Genomic DNA, 23,507 nt, shown 5'->3' with positions numbered 1-23,507 from the left:
TTGTTGTTGTAGGGGAAGAATGGGGCAAGGAAGAAGGAAACAGAACTTAAGTCAACTAACAAGGGGAGCTTGTTAGTAGCTAGTTATTTTCTAAACAAAGTCTGTTCAGAATTCATCTGCTAATCCTCCTCTCCCTGCCCAAATGTGTGCTTGGAGTCAACTCACAGTCACCTATTGATGACTGCTCATTTCCCAACTAGTTCTTTAACCAATTGGTGTAGCACAATTCTGCCTGCCACCTAGATAAACTGTGGTGGGAATAAACGGGAAAAAGAAAGAGTAATTTCAAAGTTGGGAAATATTTTTTAAGTTGGAGGACAAGGCATGGCAAAAAAATGTTCTCTCTCTCTCTAGGAATGAAAAAAAAAACACAGACATCGAGATATACTGATGTGTCTACAAAATTTGGAAAAACTTTATGAGAGTGTTTGGTGAAATGGATACACTGACACTGAGACTAACTGGGACAAACTCTCTGGAAAGCCATTTGGCATTGCATGCCAGTGTTTAAAACCAGTGACTCAGGGATTTCAGATCTGGATAAGCTTCATGTGTAAAGTGCCAGAAAAGCTTGACTCATAGAGATGTTCATTGTTGTGGCATAACTTAAATTAACTAAAAAATTGAAAACACCCTAAATATGTAACAATAAAAATAGTTTAGTAAATTATGATATATGTCCACAAGAGGAATATACAGCCATAAAAATAATATTCATAAAGGATTCATAACATGGAGATTTTTTTCCTTATGGTAAATGGAAAAAGTGGAAATATAGAGAAACAGAAAAAAATTATAGAGAATAGGATCTCATATATATATAAAATATACTCAGAAAAAACTACAATTATAATAAAATGAGGATAGGCTTTGTCCCTAATATTTCTAGATTTTTTTGCTCAATTTTCTGTCAAGCATTTCAAGATTCATTTTCTGGAAAGCTAGCAAACCTCATCTTCAGCTCCCATGTCTTAAAATCTTTTGAAGAGGCAAAAATTTAAGCCCTTGTCTAATAAAGTTTCTGATGTGGTCACAACCTTTTATGGAATTGCTGGCAAAGCCTTTAATGGTCGTGCATGTCACCTAGCGTAGAGTAACCATGACAAAGGGCTTCTCTTCTTCAAAGTTGGAACAGGTGGGTTACCTCACACCCCCAGGCTTTACCTCTTCCTGGAACACCATGATTTTTATCCCAGGAAAATTGATATTTGCCAAAAGAATCTTTCACCATTTCAAAAATATCAATAGCCGCTGAAATTTCCAAAAACAGCTCACTAAGTAGAGATCCTTTTATATATATATATATATATATATATATATATATATATATATATATATATATATTTATTTATTTATTTATTTATTTTTGGCCCCATCGGGTCTTCGTTGCTGCGTGGGCTTTCTCTAGTTGCGGTGAGCGGGGGCTACTCTTCATTGTGGTGCAGGGGCTTCTCATTGCGGTGGCTTCTCTTGTTGCGGAGCACGGGCTCTAGGTGCACATGGGCTTCAGTAGTTGTGGCACACGGGCTCAGTAGTTGTGGCTTGCAGGCTCTAGAGCACAGGTTCAGTAGTTGTGGCGCACGGGCTTAGTTGCTCTGGGGCATGTGGGATCTTCCCAGACCAGGGCTCGAACCCATGTCCCCTGCATTGGCAGGCGGATTCTTAACCACTGCACCACCAGGGAAGTCCCAGTAGACATTCTCTGATAGGGATTGTGAAGACATAAGGAATGGGCCTAGGAGCTGGCCGTTCCCAGAAGCACACAAGAGAGAAGCCAACTCCTCTATGGCCGCTGCTTAAGATACACAATGAGGGACTCTTGGAGGACAAGCCATCGTTTGACTCTTTTCTACTTTGGCTCCAACCTCAATCAGCGCTCATCTCTTTAATAGACAATTTATCAAAATGTCCCCCAATTTATCATGAGCGGCTGCTTGGGCTAAGCGATGGGCTGACCACTCTTGTTGAATGCATCAAGAAAGGGCTTTGTCTTGGGGAAGACAAAGTATTGGGGAATTTCTTATGTTGAAAATGATCCCATGTGGTTCCATTTATTTTGAGAATGGACAGTAGAAGGAGCACCACTGGTATGGCAGGATTTGTATCCTACAGGGATAATTGACTACTTTGGTTGTAGAAGTAAAACCAAAGGATTCTACCTGAAGCTACTACATATCCTTTCCGTTGTCGTTTTCCAACTTAAGTATCCTTAATGTAAACAATGACAGATGTTCATGTTCATAATTGTGGAATACACTTGCATTAGTTCCCATCAAAGAGAAGCTATTCTAAAAATCGCAACATGGTGGTTGCACGATGTCTGCATGTCACCTGATTTACTAGCATCCTGGCCACCACCACTTTTTTGATGGCTCAGGACTTAATGGCCCAATTTGACATAAAAAATAAAATTTTCACAATGACAATTTAAAAAAATAATAAATTTATTTATTTATTTTTGGCTGTGTTGGGTCTTCGTTGCTGCGCACGGGCTTTCTCCAGTTGCGGCAAGCAGGGGCTGTTCTTCGTTGTGGTGTGCGGGCTTCTCATTGAGGTGGCTTCTCTTGTTGTGGAGCATGGGCTCTAGGCATGCGGGCTTCAGTAGTTGTGGCACACGGGCTCAGTAGTTGTGGCTCGTGGGCTCTAGAGAATAGGCTCAGCAGTTGCAGCGCACGGGCTCAGCTGTTCCGCGGCATGTGGGATCCTCCCAGCCCAGGACTCAAACCCTTGTCCCCTGCATTGGCAGGCAGATTCTCCACCACTGCGCCACCAGGGAAGCCCCCCACAATGGCAATTTTTAAGGTAACAGGAGACATTAAAAAAAATTTTTTTTTTCATTGACTCTCTAAAACTCATTCATTCCTGGTGTACCAGTTTCCTAGAGGTGCCATAACAAAGCAACACAAACCGGGCTGAAAATACCAGTTTGTTGTCTCACAGTTCTGGAAGCCAGAAGTCTGAAATCAAGGTTTTTGCAGGACCATGTTCCCTCTGAAATCTGTAGGGAACAATCCTTCCTTGTCTCTTCCTAGCTTCCAATGGTTTACTGACAATCTTTGGCGTTTCCTGGCTTGCAGCCACGTAACTCCAATCTCTGCCTTTGTCATCACATGGCATTCTCCCTGTGTCTCCATGTTTCACATGGCGTCCTCTTATGAGGACACCAGCCATAATGGATTAGGGGTCCACTCTACTTCAGTATGACCTCATCTTTAATTACATTTGCAGCCACCCTATCTCCAAATAAGATAATATTCTGAGATACTGGGGGTTAGGACTTCAACTTATTTTATGGGGGTGTGGCGGGGGGGTTGACACAATTCAACCCCTAACTCCTGAAGTCCATGGATTCTGGTTTAGGAGCCTGTTGAGACAGAGTGGAGCCTGGGACCAGAGAATATGAAACATGGATGCAGAGGAGGAAGTGGGAGCAAAGGAACCCACTTTGCAATTTTGCTCAGAAGTCTGGAGACAGTGATCTCTCCCTGCAGATTTTAGTGCAAGGCCTCTAGTTACTGATGGCAACATTTGGCCAATTCCTCGCTGAAGACGCTTAAGTTCTATACTTGACTCCAGGCTGCAAACTGAAGTTTATGGTTGTGTCCAGAACATTCTCTGCTGATGCCATATGCTTGGAAATGTCTGAATTTTGTGCAGAGACACACAGTGGTATTTTTGTAAGTGGAGTTACATAATTAGGGCATGGGCTTGCATGATAATTAGCATGTGTAATTAGGCACAGACTTCTTGTCCTTTAATTAGACAATCAAGACATCTAATTACAAAATTAAGAGGTAATTACGTGGCCCAAGATCGACATATTTCTTTCTACCCATTAGAGATTACATTTAGAAAATAATTCACAAAAACTGATGAAAAAATGAACTAGAAACCAGATTTGAGGATGTTGAAGGGAGTATTAAGTGGACTGGTAAGTCTCCTCTGGTCTTTCTTACGTGTGAAGGGGGTTATTTAAAACATCATAGTCTACTTGAATAACTTTTACACACTCTGCTGTCAACCTTTGGCATACACACTAATGAAGAGGAATGTTGGCATGACTAATCCACGTAATTCACACATGGCTCTTGAGTGTGGTTTGTAATTACACTTGAACGTGGACTTAAATGTGATGTCCTGGGGATTCATTCAAACCCAATAATGCAGCTATATGGTGGAAACCTTGGTCGGGAGAACTGGAGGAGAGCCCACCTTCCCTTTCTGCCCTGGCTTGGCTCTCCCTGTGGCCACTTTAAAGGTAGATGCTTTGCTCAGAATAACACAAATCAACAGTTAACCTGTTGTCCTTTCCCTGAATATTTGAGTATTCATTGAAATGTTCTTATTTTAAGTGCTCCTTATTGGACAGCAGGCAGCAAAGGGGAAGGTCCGAGTCTACAGCAAACATTCCATCTTTCTAATGATAAGTGAGTCTTAGAGCAGTGGGTTTTTTTCAGTTCCAGTACTCCTATGAAGTCTGGCTGTATGAAAATTCTCTATACTTTTCCTTGCTCTTAAATTGAGATTTGGCTGATCTTTGCATGATGCTAAACACCCAGTTTGACTCATTAATTTTTCTGAACTAACTGAACTTTTGACCTAATTGGCTGGCTGATTAGGGATTACAGCCATATGTCCAGGTTTTTCTAAGCCAATTCTGACTTTCACTGTGTTATCCCTCTGTTCCCATAAACTGTTGAAATATCCTAGTAATTCCAATGTTTTGACAGCCACACTGCACTTCTCAGACTGCCGCTTTCTCCTGGAAAGTGGCACAGAAATCTGTCGGGCCACGTTTCCTGATTTTGGGTAAGGAAAATATGCTTCCCATATGGTTTCAGGCCATGAAAACAGACATAAAGAGTTTGTAAGTGGTTGGTGATGAGGTCTTGTCTCCATGGTGTGTCCCTTCCATCCCTATTTTTTATTTTTCTCTATTAGGCCATGGAATGTGATGAGGGAAAAATTATATCCAGGGATCACTTTTGACCAAGGAAAACCACATATTTGCACAGGGAACTGATTTTTGCCATTGTTACTTTTTTTTGCTTTGCCTTGTAAGACAATTGTTCATGGTAGATTTAAAGGCCGAGGAGCTGAAGTGGGGAGAGGTGCAGTTTGGTTGGTTTTTTTTGGGGGGGGGGTGCCCACGCTACACAGCTTGTGGGATCTTAATTCCCCAACCAGGGATCGAACCCGGACCCTAGGCAGTAAAATTGCAGAGTCCTAACCACTGGACTGCCAGGGAATTCCCAAGGTGCAGTTTTAAAAAAAATTTACTGGGACTTCCCTGGTGGTCCAGTGGGTAAGACTCCGCGCTCCCAATGCAGGGGGCCTGGGTTCGATCCCTGGTGGGGGAACTAGATCCCGCACACATGCCGCAACTAAGAGTTCGCATGCCGCAAGGAAGATCCCGCGCACCTCAACTAAGACTCGGCGCAGCCTAAATTAATTAATTAATTAATTAAATTTAAAAAAAATTTACTGATGGAAATTGTAGGTGGGGAAGGGGCATTTGGGCTACGTCATCTCGAAGCGGACTTCCAGCTAAGAGATCTGAGGATGACTTGATCTCAAGCCTGTTAATCAGGAGGAGTTTACTGAGCTCTATTCATGCCACTCCCTCACCTCTAGGCCTCCACCTCTTCAGTCCTTAGATGCTGTCAACTGGAAACTTCCTACACCCTTACTTCTGGTGAACTCAATAATTCTGATTTCTAACAGGGCCAGAAGTGTGAATACAAACTTGTGTCTTGGTTTTTAAAATGTGCTTTTCCCCTCAGGTACTCCACATCAGCATTTTCAAGACTAGAGAAGCTGGGCATCAGACATCCCAAGCCTTCTCCTTTTATTGGAAACTTGACATTTTTCCGCCAGGTAAGGGCTACCTTCCACTGTCTTTTGGCATACGATGCTCTGAGCCCAGTGCAGCTTTACCCACAAAGCATTGCTCTCGTCTAGGTCGCCCACACCCAGGGAGGTCTATGTGTGAAGGTGCCACGGGATGAGCCTTCCTCTGCTTGCATCAATTCTTATGTGATGAGAATGATCCCTCACTGATCACTCATCAATACATACTGAGTCCTGGCATCCATTCATTCATCCAAAAACCCAATTAATGAGTGTCTAAGGTGTGCCAGGCCCTGGAATGTGGAAGAAGTAGAAGTTGCCCATGCCCTAGCGCTAGCGTGGGTGGTAGAGATGGTAGCTGAGGTTGTCCTTCAGAGGAGAGGGAGTTCCATCAGGGCTAGAGTCATCCTGGAGGACTTCCTGGAGGAGGGAGTCTACAGGAGCGACAGACACAAAGACAAGGACACACACACCAGGTGGGGAGCAATGACGTGTATGATTGCACCATGTGAGAAATAGGGCACAGCTTGGGAAGCAGCCTGCACTAGAAAGAGGAGATTGGGGAGTGCCAGGGAACACCGCTGTGTGTGTGTGTGAGAGAGAGAGAGAGAGAGAGAGACAGGCTAGATCACTGACAGCCCAGAAAGGCAAGTGAAGAACTGTGCGTGTCCCATTACTGCTGCATAGAAGTGGGGAGGGGGACACCGAAGAGGAAGATTTCTCTGCAAGGGGGAAGATTTAGGTCAGGTCTGTAGAATCCAACTGCTGTTGAGGTCTGGATGTGAAGTGGTGAGGGCTTGGCCCGGGTGGAGATGAGAGTGAAAGAGAAGAACAGCGGGGGCAAAATTAGTAACTCTTGTGGCGAATCAGGTGTGGAGGATTCAAGGGAGAATGGCCGTGAGTTGACAAAAATCAAAGGTCAGGAGGTTGGCTGGTTTAAGGAGGTGCCTTTGATTTTCCAAAGTAACATGGAAGTGGAAATGCCAGAGGGCATTTGGAGATAGGGGTCCAGGACTCTATCTTCGAAGGTTATTTTTTTTCCTCACGTTGGGTTTTCTCAGAAGCCGGATGATTTACTCTGCTAACTCCTGGGGGTGCTGCCACCAGACCCAACATCAGGAGCCTACAGATCCTGCATGTGAAGAGCCCCTAAGCCAAACAAAGGCAGGAAGGACGAAATTGGGGCCAATCCTGATAATATCCCCTTAAGATCTCTTTAGGATTTCCCCACCCCTGCCCCCGGAAAGGCTGGCCCTTGGCGTTAGATAGAAAATAACATAGGCTATTTCTGTCCTTTTTCCTTCCCATCTCAGTTTCTCTTCTGTTCCTTTCTGTCCCTTTCTCAGTCCAACACCCCTTTCCACTCTTTAGTGCTGTTTCTCTCTTCCCAGCGTTTTTTTAAACACCTCCTTCTCTCCTATCTAGCTCAGGGGTGGCCAGGCCACAACTTTCAGCTCACCAACAGCGTCTCATCAAGGCTCCCCATGAGCTCCTTGGAGCAAGTGTGAAGACATTTCTAAGTACCAAAACAGAACAACAAACCAGATAGGAAATTGAAGCAAATAAATGTCACATATTTCTGGGGGGAAATGATCAGTTGCCTTCAGTCGAGTAATTAACTTAGTCTCAACATTTTGAGGAAAGCTGTATCCCCGTCGATGTGACAAGAGCACTGTGCCCTGCCTCTGGATAATTTCCACATAGGCTCCTTTTCTGTTCGTCATCCTTGTAGCTGCAAACCCTGCCAAGTTCTTGCTAGAACATAGTTATTTCATCAACCGTTTCTACAGTCACATGAGCTTTCCTTGATAGACGGCAAGCTTAGACAGCGTAGCTAGATTTAATGAACCTGGGACGGATTTCCATTAAGAGCATCCACCTGTTCTACCCCCCCAACTCTCTACTCTCACCCACACGTTGTATATCTGCCTGACCACTCCATTCCCACAGCACAAGTATAGAGCATTTTCCTCTCCTCTGCCTCCATCCCAACCCGAGAACATTTTCATGTTTACTTCTTTCCCACAACACGATGGATCCAGCCATCTCCAAGCCTTCACCCATACCATCCCCCTGTGTACATCTGCACACATACTCTGCCCCTGCAGCACAGTGGGTCTAGCATTTTCTGACCCTCTACCCCTACTCCACCCCATGTATATCTCCAGGAATCCTCCTTTCCCACCCCAAAGTGTGTCTAATATATAAAGTCGCTCTAAGGTTCTTATGCTTTGAATATGTTGATTTTAGTTAAAATTTAACTTGGATCATAATTCAGAATTTGTGATAATTTGGGTACACTCAGCAGACATTTACGCATATAGTGGCTGTGAAAAGAGGTTTCGCCCAAAATAATAATAATATAAACCAAATTGCAGAGGAGAATGTGAACATGGTTGAGAAAGCAAACAATTTTCAAATATTTTAGCAGCAATTATACAAAAACAGGATAAGTACAGATGATCTCTTCTGTCCATTAAAGCAGAGCTGACTGCGACTTTCTCTTGGCGATACTGTTTTTTTCACACAACTAGTTTATTCTAATACTCCAAAGTACTTGAAAACAATATAACTTCAATTATTTTTTATTGTTTATGTAATTGTGTTCTCACTATTCCAGACTTCCTTTCTGAATAAGTTTGAATATTTGAAATGTTGTTTCATCTGATTCTTACTACAGTGCTCTGTTTTCTGCAGGGTTTCTGGGAAAGCCAGATGGAGCTCAGAAAGCAATACGGACCTCTGAGTGGGTAAGAGGGAAACTCCATTCTTCTACCATATGTTTTGATTTGTGTGTGTTGAATTGATATGGAAGGAATGACAAGAATGGGAATGTTGCATGTGTTTATAACTTTTGAGGATCCACAAAGCGAGTGCCCAGCAGTATAGACAGGGCTCCTAGAGAAGACCCCAGGGGTCCCCAGTGTGCACGGTGCTAGCCTGAAGAGCACCACTTCCCAGCCCCTAAACCCTGACCATCTGAGTCAGGCCCTGGGTGCCTTGACCATCTCTCACCACTGTGCCAAAGTTGTGCTGCAAAGGACACAATGGCCCTCCACACCTCAGTCTAATTTGCCTTGACAACCCATGGCAAGTCTTTCCCCATGAACTTATCTAAACCTTACTTGGACCTGTTTTGTTCAACCCCATGGGTAAAATATGCTGTCAGCTATATGGCCATATAATCTACTATCCGACACAGTACACATTTGAAAGTTAAAGGGGGTGCTGTTCCTAATTACCCCAGAACAACAGCAGAAACTAAGACTGACCTGGATATACTGGGTCACATGGTCACCCTAATTCTCAGCCACGTGAAGTAATATAGGCCTTCCCCGTATTTTCCCTCTTTGTGCTTCAGAGTATGCTTCTTTAAAAAAAAAAATCGAGAATCTGACAAACAAACCCATGATCAGACCATTTACCCTATTCAAGACTTAACAGACTTGAATCATCTTGATTCTCAGCACACATCCTTCCACACTGGAGTCCTAGACATTTTAGTCTTTTCTCACGCAGCTTCCCTCAGCTACCGGATGGATGATTTTTGGTAGCTCTTTTCCAGATTTTCAGGTCTCTGATAACTTTTCTAGGTGCAGCAAAGTTCTGTGGTGTCCCTACTGTATATCCTAACGGGGTCCAGTGGTTTGTGAGCCCTTCTATCCATACGACATGATGCTTGTTCCCCCAGTGTTGATTTTCAAAAGGGATTCACTTGTATTCTTTGTGGAAATGCCAGGAGATCCACGGTTTTGGCCAAGTTCTCCTTAGTTTGCTATCACTCTTTAGTTTACTGTGTAACACTGCAAAGGTAGTACATGAAGATATTCTACTAGATGGTCTCTGATTAGCTTGTTACTCCTGGATAACAAACTACTCCAAAATGCAGTGATTTAAACACAATAAGTTATTATTGATCATATGCCTAAGGGTTGGCTGGAATTGGCTGATCTAAGCTCGCCCGGCTGGGAAGCTCAGCTGGGCTTCCTGGTGCTTCTTTCTGCAGGTGCAGCTGGGGAAGTGGCTCATCTAGGCCAGGCCCAGCTGGGGCAGCTGCGCTCCGCACTTGTCTCATCCTCCTTGGAATGGCAGGCAAGCCAGGGCAGGCTCTTCTCACGGTGAAGGCAAAGGCTCAAGAGAGCAAGCCCCAAAATGCAAGAACATTTTAAGTTTCTGCTAACATTCTATTGGCCAAACCAAGTTGTATGGCCAAACTCAAAGGCAAGGCAGAAAGCGCACTCTGTGTGCAGTGAGGCCAAAGCAAGTTACTCGGCCAAACCTGACACTGATGGAGCAGGGAGATGTATTCCTCTGAAGGAAGAGTGGGGAGATGGTGCATATTTTTAGTAATAGGGAACTCCACCTCACTCTCTAAGATTCCTTTTAGCTTGGTCTTTACTTACTTTTTTTCTTTTTTTTTTTTTAGTTCATAGCTTCCTGCTTTAAGCATAGTAGGTACTCAAGAACTTATCTTTCCAACAGTCTCATTCTGCAGTTGACTTGACATTGACCTTGGAGACTGTCTCATACATTTCTGAGACATAGCACCGACTCAGAAGGATGGTGGCTTCCCCAGAATTAGAAAAAGGCCTTCCTGAGTTTGAGTTCTAGGAATTACCTCCCTGGAGTACTTCTGTACAGATTTTCAGAGTACAGCCCTTGGGTATTTTAAAATAATTTTTAAATGTCAGATGAAGAGTTTAAATGGCACTGTATTAACTGGTGGATTGTGTGATGGTGGTGGTGGTGGTGGTGTGTGTGTGTGTGTGTGTGTGTGAGAGTGAGAGAGAGAGAGAGAGAGAGAAACAACTGATTTCCTTGACAACAGGATGTCCAATCAACTTTCATCCCCAACTTTAACACAAGGTACCCTTTTCTTTTCAAGAAAACTTAAATCTTAGAGAATGATTTCAAGTGAGGTTGTAGAGAGAGAAATTGCAGTATCAACTCTCATAAAAAGGGAAAAAAATGAAAGGTGATGGCATAATTTCTTCATACAAAGCTATCAACTTTTTCTGCTTTAGAAAAAATGATAAGCCTTAAAATGCTGACTTCTTTTTCAATGCGTCCACTGCTGGATTGAGAGGCACTGCAGTGGTGGGGTAAAGTCCTGTTTGAGCTCTGTAACCTGGGTGAGACTCAGTATGAAAGGGTTTAACTAGTCTATATTTAAGGTCCTTTCTAGCCCTAAAAATTATTTTGTTACTGCTTAAATTTGAACAAAATGGTTTCACTGATTGGGAATGGCAAGGATGGACCATGATCAATGAAAGATCCTTCTTTCAGGAAATGATTTGGTTTGAATTGTCTTAACTTTTAGACTCCTTCTGTCATTAGGAAACATTATTGATCCCATGTTGGTCCCCTTAAAATTGAAATAGTAGATTGATTCATCATTTGACAAGTGAAACCCCATGCAGTTAAGGCCATACAGAGATGCATGTGTCCTTGGATGACGGGGCAGTACTATATGTTGGGAGAAAATGTGGGCAGAGAGGGTCTTCTCTTTACTCTGTACCTGAAAACCAAACCTGATGATTATTTATGCTTATTATCTGTTGTCACCATAGCAACTCAGTCAGAGTTTGGGTCCCAAAACTGGAAACCTGCTTCTTCCCCTTGTCCCTTTCCTGCTTTGAGGAAGGTAGTGCTGGAGAAGCCTTCCGCTGAGAGGGGCTGACAGCACCAATGTTTATTACCATCACCACGACCACCACTGAGAATCCAGTGTCTTCACCAAGTGTCTAATTATGCCGCCTGCTTTGCTAGGCCCTGTGCAAATAAAACTATGCACATTGTCTCTGGCTCCTTTGAACTTGACTGTAAAGCAGGAGGGCTGGCATGCACACCTGTACAACTTTTCTTCACAATTCATGATTAGAACGCCCTTGAACTGCACGTTAGTTCAGTAGCCCCCTCCCTTACCCTCGAGGGGTATGTCCCAAGACCCCCAGTAGATGCCTGAAACCACAGACAGTATTGAACCCTATGTAAAATCATGCTTTTCCTGTACATACATACCAATGATAAGTTTAATTTATAATTAGGCGCAGTAAAGATTAAACAACAACAGTAATAGAACAATTATAACAATATTGTATAAAAGTTATGTGAATGTGGTCCTCTTCTCTCAAATACCTTACTGTACAAGTTTAATGCCTTTTCCATCTTAACTAAGCACTTATCAGGCACTGTGGCCATAACTTTTACGGTTTGTGGTGTGGCAGCAAAACTAGCAGAAATTTCTTTTTCCTTCTTCACAATTTCATGGACGGAAGATTCGTTCTTACTGTAGATCTTGGCAACCTCCGCATATGATTTTTTTCTTTCCTTATTAAGTGGAGAACTTCCACCTTTTCACTGAAAGGAAGCACTTTATAGCTTCTCTTTGGCGTATCCAAATTGTCAGCATCATTACTCTTGTACTGTAGGGCTGTTATTAAGTAAAATAAGGGCTACTTGAACACAAGCACTGAGATACCATGACAGTCGATCTGAAAACTGATTTGGCTACTAAGTGACCAATGGGTGGGCAGGATATGCTGGACAAAGGGATGATTCACGTCCTGGGTGAGTTTTATGGCAGGAGATTTTATCACACTGCTGAGAACATTTTAACACTTAACCATTGAACACTTATGAAGTGTTTATTTCCGGAATTTTCCACTTAACATTTTTGGACCACAGTTGACCACAGGTAACTGAAACCAGGGAAAGCAAAACTGCAGGTAAGGGGGGACTAATGTACCCCTGGCAACATAATATGAAGAAAGAAAGGCTTTACTGCTTTAGATAACCTTCAATTAATGATTACTTGTTAACTCCTTCAGTCTGAGATTGAGCCCCAAACTGGATTTATATTCCTTCCCAAAGCCTAAAAGAAGAGTATCAACATAATCATCATACATTTGTGATTGAGTGTAAACAGGATAGAGATTATGTTCCCTCCAATTCGTGACTGACTTTGTAAGCCAGTGGATGACAAGCATTTATTGTGCTGTTACTGTGAATTACTTAGAAATACATACACAGCAGCCTAAGTTCAGCTCACGTGCAACTCCTAAAGGCTCCTATCCAAAGCCCCTTTTCCCCTTACCTCATCTCTGTTGTAAGTGGTAGCTCTGCAGTTATTCTTTTATTTAGCCTCATCCCCATTTCTTTTTGCCCCCCGCATCGCTTTCATCTTGATTTCTAGCAGACACTTAGTTCCGTCTTGTGGAATTTGACTTCCATGCTTCCTGGTATCCATCACCCATGCCCCTCCATTTGATTCCTGTATCCATCCCTTCATCAAGCCAGATTTGTTGAATAATCTTATAAACTCCCATTAGAACATTAGGTTGTGAGTAGATAAACATACACATTGCACATAATTCATAAAGTACAAAGACACAGCAAAAAAGTAAAACGGACTCCCACCTCGAACCCTCAGCCAGTCCTCCTCAGAAGCAAACTGTTATCAATTTCTGAATACTCAAATGAATAATATATGATAGATGTAGTTCTTCACCTTGCTTTGCTCATTAATGATATTTGGGAAATTGTCCCGTTTCAACACACTCATTCTTATTAAATGCTGTTCTATTTTTTTAAAGATTCCACTGTATGGATGTATGCTAATTTTAAAAACAAGTTCTCAGTTGATGAACGCCTTTTGCTTTTATAAACAATACAGCAGTGAATATTCTTGTGTATACATCATTACTATCTTGTGTAAGTATGTCTGTAGGATAAATTCCTCGAAATGGAATTATTAGGTCAAAGATTATCTACATTTTTATTTTGGTAAATATAGCTAAATTGCTCTCACTAGGGAGCAATTTACACTCCCATAAATAAGCAGATGAAGGCACCTGGTTCCCTCACACATTAAAAATGTGTGGTCACAGTTTTAAATCTTTACCATTTGATGGTAGTTTTAACTTGCATTTCTCTAATTATGAGCAAGTTTGAGCATCTTTTCATAGGTTTAAAATTTCTGAAAAATCCTTTGCCACTTTTCTACTGGGTTATTGATCTTTTCCCGATTTATTTGTAGAAGCTCTTTATTTATTAAAGAAAATAGCCCTTCACGAGGGGTCTGGGTCACTGGAAATCTTCTGCTTCTTCATTTAGCTGCCAATGAGAGTGTTCAGTTTGTGAAAATTCATGATCAGTACACTTTTCAATAATGTATATGATGCTTTTCTGTATGTAAGTGTATTATACTTTAATAAAATGGGTTTTTAAAAGACTTGCAATATTACCAAGCTGCTTCAGTCAATATACAGTAATAATTCACCATTAAAAAAAAGAAAATAGCCCTTTATGTTTAATATATGTTGCAAACATTCTCTCCTTTTTATCACGTCTTTGACTTTGTTTATTGTGTATCTCTTCCAATCAGAAAACATTTGTTTTTGTATTGTTGAATTTAATCTATTTTAATGGTGTCTACATTTTGTATCTTACCCAGTAAGGCTTTCTCCACTAAGGATATATATTTTTAAACTTCCATTTTTTTCTAGTGTTTTTTATTTCATTTTAAAATTTAGATATTTGATCCACCAGGAATTTATTTGAAGGTAAGGATGGAAGTAGGGATCCACCCTCATTGTTTCCAGATGGTGACGTTCCTTCTGTTAATGCATCCTTTCCCAATTGATTTAAAATGTCATTTTTATCATTTATTGGTTCCTATATGTATTCCTGACTTCTCTGCTCCATTCTTCTGCTCGATCATAGGCTAGTGCCATGCTGAATACTCCCGTTTGGTACGTATAGCACCTTCTTATACCTAGCAGCAATAGAGTATTCTAAGAACATCTTTGTGAGTATCAGAATCTAAAGCAGTCTATCTCCCAGGGGACCTTAGGTCTCTGCACCTTAAAAAAAAAAAAAAATCAGGGCTTCCCTGGTGGCGCAGTGGTTAAGAATCCGCCTGCCAATGCGGGGAACACGGGTTCGAGCCCTGGTCCGGGAAGATCCCACATGTCGCGGAGCAGCTGGGCCCGTGTGCCACAACTACTGAGCCTGCGCTCTAGAGCCCGCATGCCACAACTAGTGAGCCCGCATGCCACAACTACTGAAGCCCGTGCGCCTAGAGCCCGTGCTCCGGCACAAGAGAAGCCACCGCAATGAGAAGCCCGTGCACTGCAGTGAAGAGTAGCCCCCACTCGCGCAAATAGAGAAAGCCCGTGCACAGCAACGAAGACCCAACACAGCCAAAAATAACATAAATAAATAAATTTATTTTAAAAAATCAATTTAGCAAATATAAAGAAGACTTTAGCATAAAGGACACGGCACTTAGACCCAAAGTTCACACCCACAGGAGGTAGAGGTGTCTCATATGCCTCCAACTTGGAGGTTCTTAGCACCATGTTCTATTTAACTACCTAGCACGTATGAACTAATAACACCTTGTCACCAGGCAGTGAGGAAGCTGAGAACTTTGGGATACATGTGGAAAAACATGTGGCATCAGCAAAGATAACAATAGGGTCGTTCAGACATTTTTTTTTAAGCTCATTTAAGATTCCATTCCAGGAGGAAAGCGTGTGTTCCGGAACTGACTAAGGTGTGAAAACTTCTTCACCATCGTGCTTGTGTACTATTTAGATGAGGCTGAAGAGCTGCATAGAGATGGTTTACTTTAATGCAGTCAGATGGCTCTGTCATCAACATGTGGGAGGTTTGCTGGCCTATTTCCATAGATCCAGAACTCTGGGAACTAAAAGGATCCTAAGGACTCCGCCTGTTGCACCCTGTGTCACGTGACTGCTCTTTGCTTTAGAAGACACTGAGGCACCTGAATATGCTGGACTTGAAAATGAGGGAGAGGATGGGTGGGGTGGAAACTATTGCCGATTTGTTGAAAAAAATACAAGTATTCAGACTCACACTGGGCAGCTGATATGGGGAGGTTGTTCTCATTTTTAAACTGGACTGAGCTCCATAGAATCATAGATGTTGAAGAAAGGCAGAAATCTTAGGTTGAAGGGAAGCCACAGTTGCAAAATTGCCTCCCAGACAATGCGCAGGAGTCAAACTTTCAAGTTTCTGCTGCTAATAGGGAGTGCACGCCTCAGAATGAGACCCATTTACTAAGTGACCTAAAAATGTGACTCCGTTTTCAGAGGAAATGATGAAAATGAAAACACACCATGATCACTGAGAAAACACAGTACCCTTGAAACTGTGGAATTAGGTACAGAAATCTTAAATTATCCTCACATTTCTGGCCATAAGGATAGACTGGGGGCAATATTTGGGTCCCCTAGCTTGGTAAAAGCTGAGTCTTTTATGAAAGTGTTGGAAGCAAAGCTTAGAATCACTAGTTTCAAGTAATTTGAGTCTGAAACCAAAATGAATATGAGACCTGATGGTCCCTATGTCATAATTATTGAGAATCATTTCAGTGAGTTAAATATCAATAGTCTCACTGCTCAATATAGATCAATCACTAACACTCGGCCTTTTAGGATACATTTTTAAGTGAGTGTTTATTAAAGTGTTACTGTACTTTAGGGGGCCCATTATTTTATAAGAGCAAATACCCTGACAAAATGGGTTGATTTTTTTTTTAGGAGGCCATTGAGAATAGGATGAAAGTTGTCTGCAGGAATATATTTGATAGTTATCACTGATCCAAATGCATAGCCCAACAGGTAGAATTATCGAAAGAACAATTGTCCTCAGACAACTAGGCGATTTAGACCAAAAAGAGAAAGAAGAATTCTATTAGAGCCCCACTTTTCTCCAATGAAACTTTAATAGACTCTTCACCCTATCTGCCCTTCTCATGGTCTCTTGTTATCCCAAATGGTGAATTACTACAAAGCTTCCTTCTTCCTTATGGTTTAAGACTTCTTCCTAGTCTTCATCCAAAGACCCTTCTGAAGAGTACCCATTTTTCTGGACTTCTGACCTCCTCTTTTATCCCTTAGTTCACACCACTTTCTTGCCCCCCATCTTCACTCTACGACAACCTGTAGGTGATGGTTGCTGCATATTTTAGTGACTTCTGCTGTCCAAGTTTTTGTGACCCACTCTCCTAAAGATCAAGAGCCTATATTTAATTCCTCTTGTTTGGGTAGAAAAACGTCAAATAGAGCATGCCAACTTACAATAGAAAATTGGGGTTTAAACTTCAGCTCCGACTCTCTTTCTATCTACCACCTGTTAGCTTAATGGATTTGGGCCATTCGCTTCCCCTCTTGGAACCTCAGTTTTCTCAGATATAAAATGAGGGGATTTGAACTAGATCAGTGACTTTGTTTAATTATAAGCCTCAGTAAATAATATATTTTACATTATGATCCCGTACACACACACCTGAAATAAAAGTTTTACTAAATATCTTTTACTATATAAGATCCACTTTGATCTATTCTATTCTCCTACTCTGTTCTATTCTACTCTATTTCATGAAAAAACAAAACAAATACAAGCTGGTCACGACCCACAAAATTGGTTTCATAACCACTAGTGAGTCAAGATAAGCAGTTTGAAAATCAAAGGTCTGGATGATATCTGACGTCCTTTCCAGTTCAAAACTAGGTGACTCAACTCCAAAAGTCTACATTAGAAAAATTCTATAAGCCCCTGGTTTTGCTCCAGTGTGGTTTAAGATTCTGAGAAATTTCTGACAAAAGAAATTTTGTCAGCTGAAGTAGAATCTAAGATGAAACACTATTCCTCCAGGGATGGGGCCCTTGCGCTATGTGGACTTGGGCAGAGACCTTGCTGCTCGATAGTCTTTCCTTCTTCTTCTTTAAAATCATAAGTTGAAGCATTACCAGAATCTTTCAAGCTAAAAACCTTACCAAAACATATTAGTTGACAATGTAAAACATCTCTCCATAAGATTTCTGCATTGATTGTAAATGTCTAAGTAAGTAAGTATGTGGATGCCCTATCTTAGCTAGGTGTGCCCAGTGGATGGTTTACTTCCAAGGGGTGGGGCAGCAGGAGGGAATGGCTTAGAGACCGGAAGTCGCCCCATTCCCTGGGGTGTCTGGGCATGGAAACCCGACCAGGCTGTGTGTGCTGACAGAGCAGGTTCCCGCTGATGGGCAAAGCACAGCATTGAAAGGGGAAGAAATTGACAACTCCCCATTCTAGTAATCACTGGACGGTCCAGGAGAAAACTGCCCACAGAGAAGGTGTTGGCTGGATAGTAGTCAGGAGTCCAGTAAAGCAGGAATCAAGAAGGCCTGTCAGTGGACGTTAGGGCCCAACTAGGGGGTGTTCTGGGCCCTGAGAAGAGAGTCTGGCAAAAGCACAAGCAGGGCCTCAGTGGGAGGAGCCTGGGGAAAAAATCATGTGCAGATACTCAGTCCTAAGACTGAGAGCATGATGTGAGGCCCAGGACTCAGACACCAGCCCCAACCCCTGTTACCAGCTGGGGACAAAAGGTCCACCCTGGCTGGGACAGAATGAGGCTGAGGATGCTGGGGATTGTTCCACCTCTGGGGGCAGCTGGACTGGGGGTGGGGGATGAGCGCCCAGCTGGGAAGTCAGCCACAGATCTTCAGTTTTGCATTCCTTGACCTGCGTTTCCAAAATCCACCAGTATATCAGGTTCAAAGTGGAAGGGGGCTCATGCTCTATCAGGGACAATCAAATTTGGTATCAACTACTTCTTTATCCCCCCAAATGACAGCCCTGCACAGACGTGTTCCCAAACAATAGAACATCTCAAATTACAATTGCATAAAAGCTGTTTCTAGTTAATATTTTCGAATAATGAATTTCATATTTAATTGTATTGTACCTGCAACAAATCCAAGTTGTTCAACCCAGAATGCAAAATAGAGTTATGTAACATAGTCATGAATCACTGTGGCATTTGCCAAGGCATTCTCCCATCTGGAAGTAGGTCCAGAGAACACATGGCACTACGCATATATCTTCTGTCAAGAACTCTTTTGTATAGATAATCTCAAAAATTGCACACATTTACCCAATTCTTATGGCTCTTAACCCTAATTAACTGAGAATGCAAATAGTTTTCCCATTCTATTCGAAAAGATGAATGACGAACCATCTTTGATTTCGTAATTAAAAAAAAAAATCTTTGCTAAATTCAAAGAAGCAACAAATTCCCAATTCCCATGCAGCTTAAAGTTCCTCTTTGATCACTATTTTGTGAGCAGAAAAACTTTTCCCAAACAAGTTCTCAGAACCCTTGAATGATTAAAAAACAGTTTTAAATTGTGTTCCTCACATAGGGCAAAAGGCGACAGCAATACACGTCTAAACTAAATTCACTTTAGATACACAGTGTAAACTTTCAAACAAAAAAAAGTCATACACCATCACACAAACATTTGAAATTCTACTAAAGTGTGAGTAATCAAAGTTTATCTTTAAAATGGAACATGTTCTCCGTTCTTCCTCAGGACCCTTAAATCTTTCAGAGTTTGGGTTGTTTACTATGCTTTCCAATTCTTCCTGGTCAGTCTTATGTGTAACATTTCTGCAGCTGTGCACATGCAGTAATTCCCAGCAAGGCACTGCCAAGTTTTATGATGCCTACATACCTGGGGCAGATCACAGAAACTTAACTACTCAAATAAGTTCCTTGATTATTTTTCGCATCTCAAGACCATGCGCCTAACAACTTCTCCCCCATCTCGCTCACAAGCTGCAAGAATTTTGCAACCCGCTATATCAACTTTTCCATTCTGGGTGAGGCTCTCAGTTTATTGGCCTGTTTTAAAAAGCTTGACTCTCTGACATGTTCCCCAGACTCCCCACATTAACCACTAAGGAGACTGTTAGCAGATGATTCTATTTTTGCCTCTGCTTAAAGCAGAACTTACTAACCTTTGCCCTGAGTGCACGGCTGGTGGATGGCCTGTCACCGCATGGTAGGTGGACGTGGGAAGTGTGGTCTGTCGTGTTACAACACCCACTGGCACCTACTGATACTACTCAGACTACGGGGGGAAGTGGGCATCCAGGTATTAATCGAAACTACTGCCCTTCACAACTGGACCCCCAGGGGAAGGGAATCCAAGCCCTCCTTAGTTTGTCCCCCTCTATCTTCTCCATTGCTAATGTAGTACCTGGGGCATATGACCCACCGGAGAGGCAGTTCTTCAGTGGACTTTCCATTTGCCTTTGAAAGTTGTCTGTAACTCTTCAGGTTCTCCTCTCCATCTCACTGCCAGACCACAGGTTGTTTCTTATGATGGGCATGGCCCCGGGATCCTTCCGAAAGACTCCAGCCCAAAGATTCTTAACTGATTCCCCCAAATCTTAGACTTCTCTGCTAGAGTTTGGGTTCTCCAGACCATCCCATGAGCAAGAAGCCTCAGTTCTTTGTCCTCCTTAGGCTGGGGGCCCACTGTAATGTTTTATCTCCAACCCTGATTGGACACTTAGAATCCTGAGTTCCTCCCTCCTCCAGTACATACTTGCTCATGAGTACCAGGTTTCAGGGCCTGAGCACTCACAACTGATGCCCACAGAATAAAGATTTCATCTCAGTAATTGGAATGGGGCTTCGCGCTTCTACAACATGGTCAGCAAGAGGAACTCTATGACCCATGGCTGTGGGATGGATGGGTTCCCAGTCACCTCCAGATGTGGAGGATGGCATGAAGAACTTTTGGCTGGAGGACTTTGTTTTCTTGTGTTAGAGTACAAACAACATAACATTGATCATCCTAGCCCTTTTTCAACGTATAGTTCAGTGGCATGAAGTACATTCACATTGTTGTGCAACCATGACCAGCATTCAGCTCCAGAACTCTTTTCATCTTGAAAAATGGAAACTCTATACCCATTAAACAATAACTCCCCATTCCCCCCTTCCCCTAGCCCCGGGCAACCACCATTCTACTCTCTGTCTCTGTGAATTTGACTAGTCTAGGTACCTCATATTAGTGGAGTCATACAGTATTGGTCCATTTGTGACTGGCTTATTTCACTCAGCATAATGTCCTCAGGGCTCATCCATGGAGCATGAATCAGAATTTTCTTCCTCTCTAGGGTTGTATAATATTCTATTGTACGTATATACCACATTTTGTTTGTCCATTCATCTGTCGATGGACACTTGTGTTGCTTCCACCTTTTGGCTATTGTGAACAATGCTGCTATGAACACCAGTGCACAAATCTCTCTTCAATACATCCCTTTACGTTTTTTTTTTTTTAGATCTGTTGAATATATCCAGAAGTGGAATTGCTGGATCATATGTTACTTCAATGTTTAATTTTTTGAGGAACTGCCATACTGTTTTCTGTAGCAACTGCATTTGGAGTTGCAATGCTTTATTGTTCCTTTTGACCGTGACTTGAGTGGCCATTACTTCTTGCCTTCAAACCTCACAAGTGAACTCTAGAAGAAATATAAACTTCTCCCTGTGCTCCGGAACCTAACTGGTCAGTGTGAGTGACACATTTCTGATCAGAATGCACGGCCCCCGTGATCTTGCCCCAGCTTCCTGTTGACTACAAGCCAGTGAGCGCATTCTTTACCAGACTAGCCTGTTATCAACAGATGCTTGTACTGCACCATAAATTCAGTTCGTTTTAATAAATTCCCAGTAGTCCTTACCCAGAGCCCTTTCTCGCCTTATCTCACTCCTCTCTGCCAAACCCTTTACAATTTATGTGTTTGCTTTTCGATTCTGCTTTCAGCCCACTCCAAGTTTCCTCTTTCCCACCAGGTCACTGTGGCCTTTGTGTCTCATATAAATATAGCCTTCTCTGTCTGGGATTCTTTCTTGTTCACTGGGCCTACACTTCTCTCCCTGGCACCAGCCCTTCAATCTCTGGGCTTCCTACCTAAAGTAATTTGTCAAGATCATGTCCTTGTCATTTGTGGCTTATGAGTTTTCCCTCTCTGTGTTTCTTTCACTCAGTCTTTTCGCTGTTTTCAAGGCCTGTGTTCCAGCTTTGTGGCCCTTTGCTGGAGGAGACATGCTGAATCCCCCCTGGTCCCCCCAGGACACAGCGTGCGCTCTCACTGAGAGGCTAGCTAATTCCATGCTATCCAGGTAAAGGAGAGCTGGCAGGTGGCCCGTGGACCCAGGCACACAGGCTTGGGAAAAAGTTTAGAAGTTTTGGCTGAGATGCTGGAAGGGAGACTATAGAGGCCGAAGATATGCTAGGAAAGTGTGAGGACACCCTCTAGACAACCTCTCTGCAGTGGCAGGAGAGGAGATGGACCTAAGGAACGGTGCTAAGGAAGTGGGTTATTGTGCAGATGCACAGAACAGAGAAGGGCAAGGCGAGGGATGAAGGGGGAGGATGGAATCTATAAAAGACGAACAAACAACCATTCTAACAGCCCAGGTGAGTGATGACAGTGATTTGGATCATCAGAAACATAAGGAAAAGAGAGGGAGACTTTTATAAAGGAAATGTGCTGTACAGCAGAACTGAACTACTCACTGATTATAAGGAATAAAGACTAGTCAACGTTAACCACTGAGGTTGGCTTTGAATTCTAGAGACAAAATGCTCAGTCCCACCATCATGAGGAGATGGAACATGGCAGAGGGAGAGACAGCTCCATCTCTGCCACCATAAATTGTAGCTACGACTGCGACACTGGGTCCAAGTTGGCTTGGGAACAAAGCGCTCGAAGGATTACCTGGCCACACTGGGAAGGAGTGGGGAGCGGGTGAGTCCCAGCCCACGCTTGGAATCTGGAATCTTCCGCCTCTCATCCTTCAGTGGCATTTCCCACAGTGTGTTGTTTGGACCATTTCCATTGACAATAATAATTGTTACATGGAAATAAAGTGAGGAGTTCCCCTTGGCCAAATGCTGGAAACACTGGGCTAGTCAAAGGAACACAGGTCTCTATTGTAGGACTTCTCAGAACTGTTCACGTAATAATGTGCATGGAAAATCTCCAAGTGAGAAATTTAGCATGTAGTGTGTTTATTTGATCACAGACATTTTTTTTTTTTTTTTTTTTTTTTTTTCTTGCTGGAATATCTCTTGGGACTAGAATATGGAGAACGGGCATTGAGAGAAAACACTGATCTAATAAGCAGTAGCATTTTACTCCTAAAGAATTCCACATAAAAAACAGGCATCGATAAGAAGAGTTTACTTCACCATTGTAAATTATCAGTGTTGCCACCAGTAATTATTAATCACCTCCCTTTCAAGGTTGTGTGGGTGTATATGTGTTTATTCTGTGGCGCTATGGAGAACTGGGGACACACTGCCACATGTCTTGCGTGTTTATTGATTTCCTTTTAGCCCCACACCTTTTCCTCTCCCCTTCCTATCCCCAGCAGACAACCATTCCATTGTTCCATTGTGCTTAATGTGTATTTTTTTGGTGCAAATTCTTGCAAACTGGGTAATACGGTCTCATGTATGTTTTCTTTAGCTTACGCCAATGGTAGTGTCATATAGCTCGTTCTATCCTTTAGTTTTTTTCACTTAGTACTAAGCTTTGAATCTCCATCACTGTGCTGTGCTTCCAAGGAGTCTGCTGCCTCTGGCTACCATCTATCACTCTGCAGCATGCCTCCACCCGGCTTACCCATCCAGTTTCCCAGAGCGGGACACCCAGTGGCATCCAGCCAACAATGCTGCAGTGGACATCCTTTTCTGGGCCCTTTCTGGACCTGTGCATGCTATATGTCCTGCTTTTATGACAGTAAGAGAGATATCTCTTTGTTCCCTGGGGCCACTTAC

At 42.6% G+C, this 23,507-nt stretch overlaps 1 protein-coding gene across 1 annotated transcript in view; it reads left to right on the top strand.

Moving 5' to 3' along the window:
- The window catches only part of TBXAS1 (thromboxane A synthase 1), a 148,843-nt gene that overhangs the window by 29,675 nt on the left and 95,661 nt on the right, over window positions 1-23,507 (top strand). Inside the window, exons 2-3 of the mRNA XM_036864550.1 lie at window positions 5,784-5,877; window positions 8,548-8,600. Of these exons, the coding sequence (XP_036720445.1) occupies window positions 5,784-5,877; window positions 8,548-8,600 (147 nt within the window). The remainder of the gene's footprint in view (window positions 1-5,783; window positions 5,878-8,547; window positions 8,601-23,507) is intronic.

This window comes from Balaenoptera musculus, chromosome 9 (assembly GCF_009873245.2).
Source record: "Balaenoptera musculus isolate JJ_BM4_2016_0621 chromosome 9, mBalMus1.pri.v3, whole genome shotgun sequence".
NCBI lineage: Eukaryota > Metazoa > Chordata > Mammalia > Artiodactyla > Balaenopteridae > Balaenoptera > Balaenoptera musculus.
This window is presented reverse-complemented; position numbering and strand designations above follow the sequence as displayed.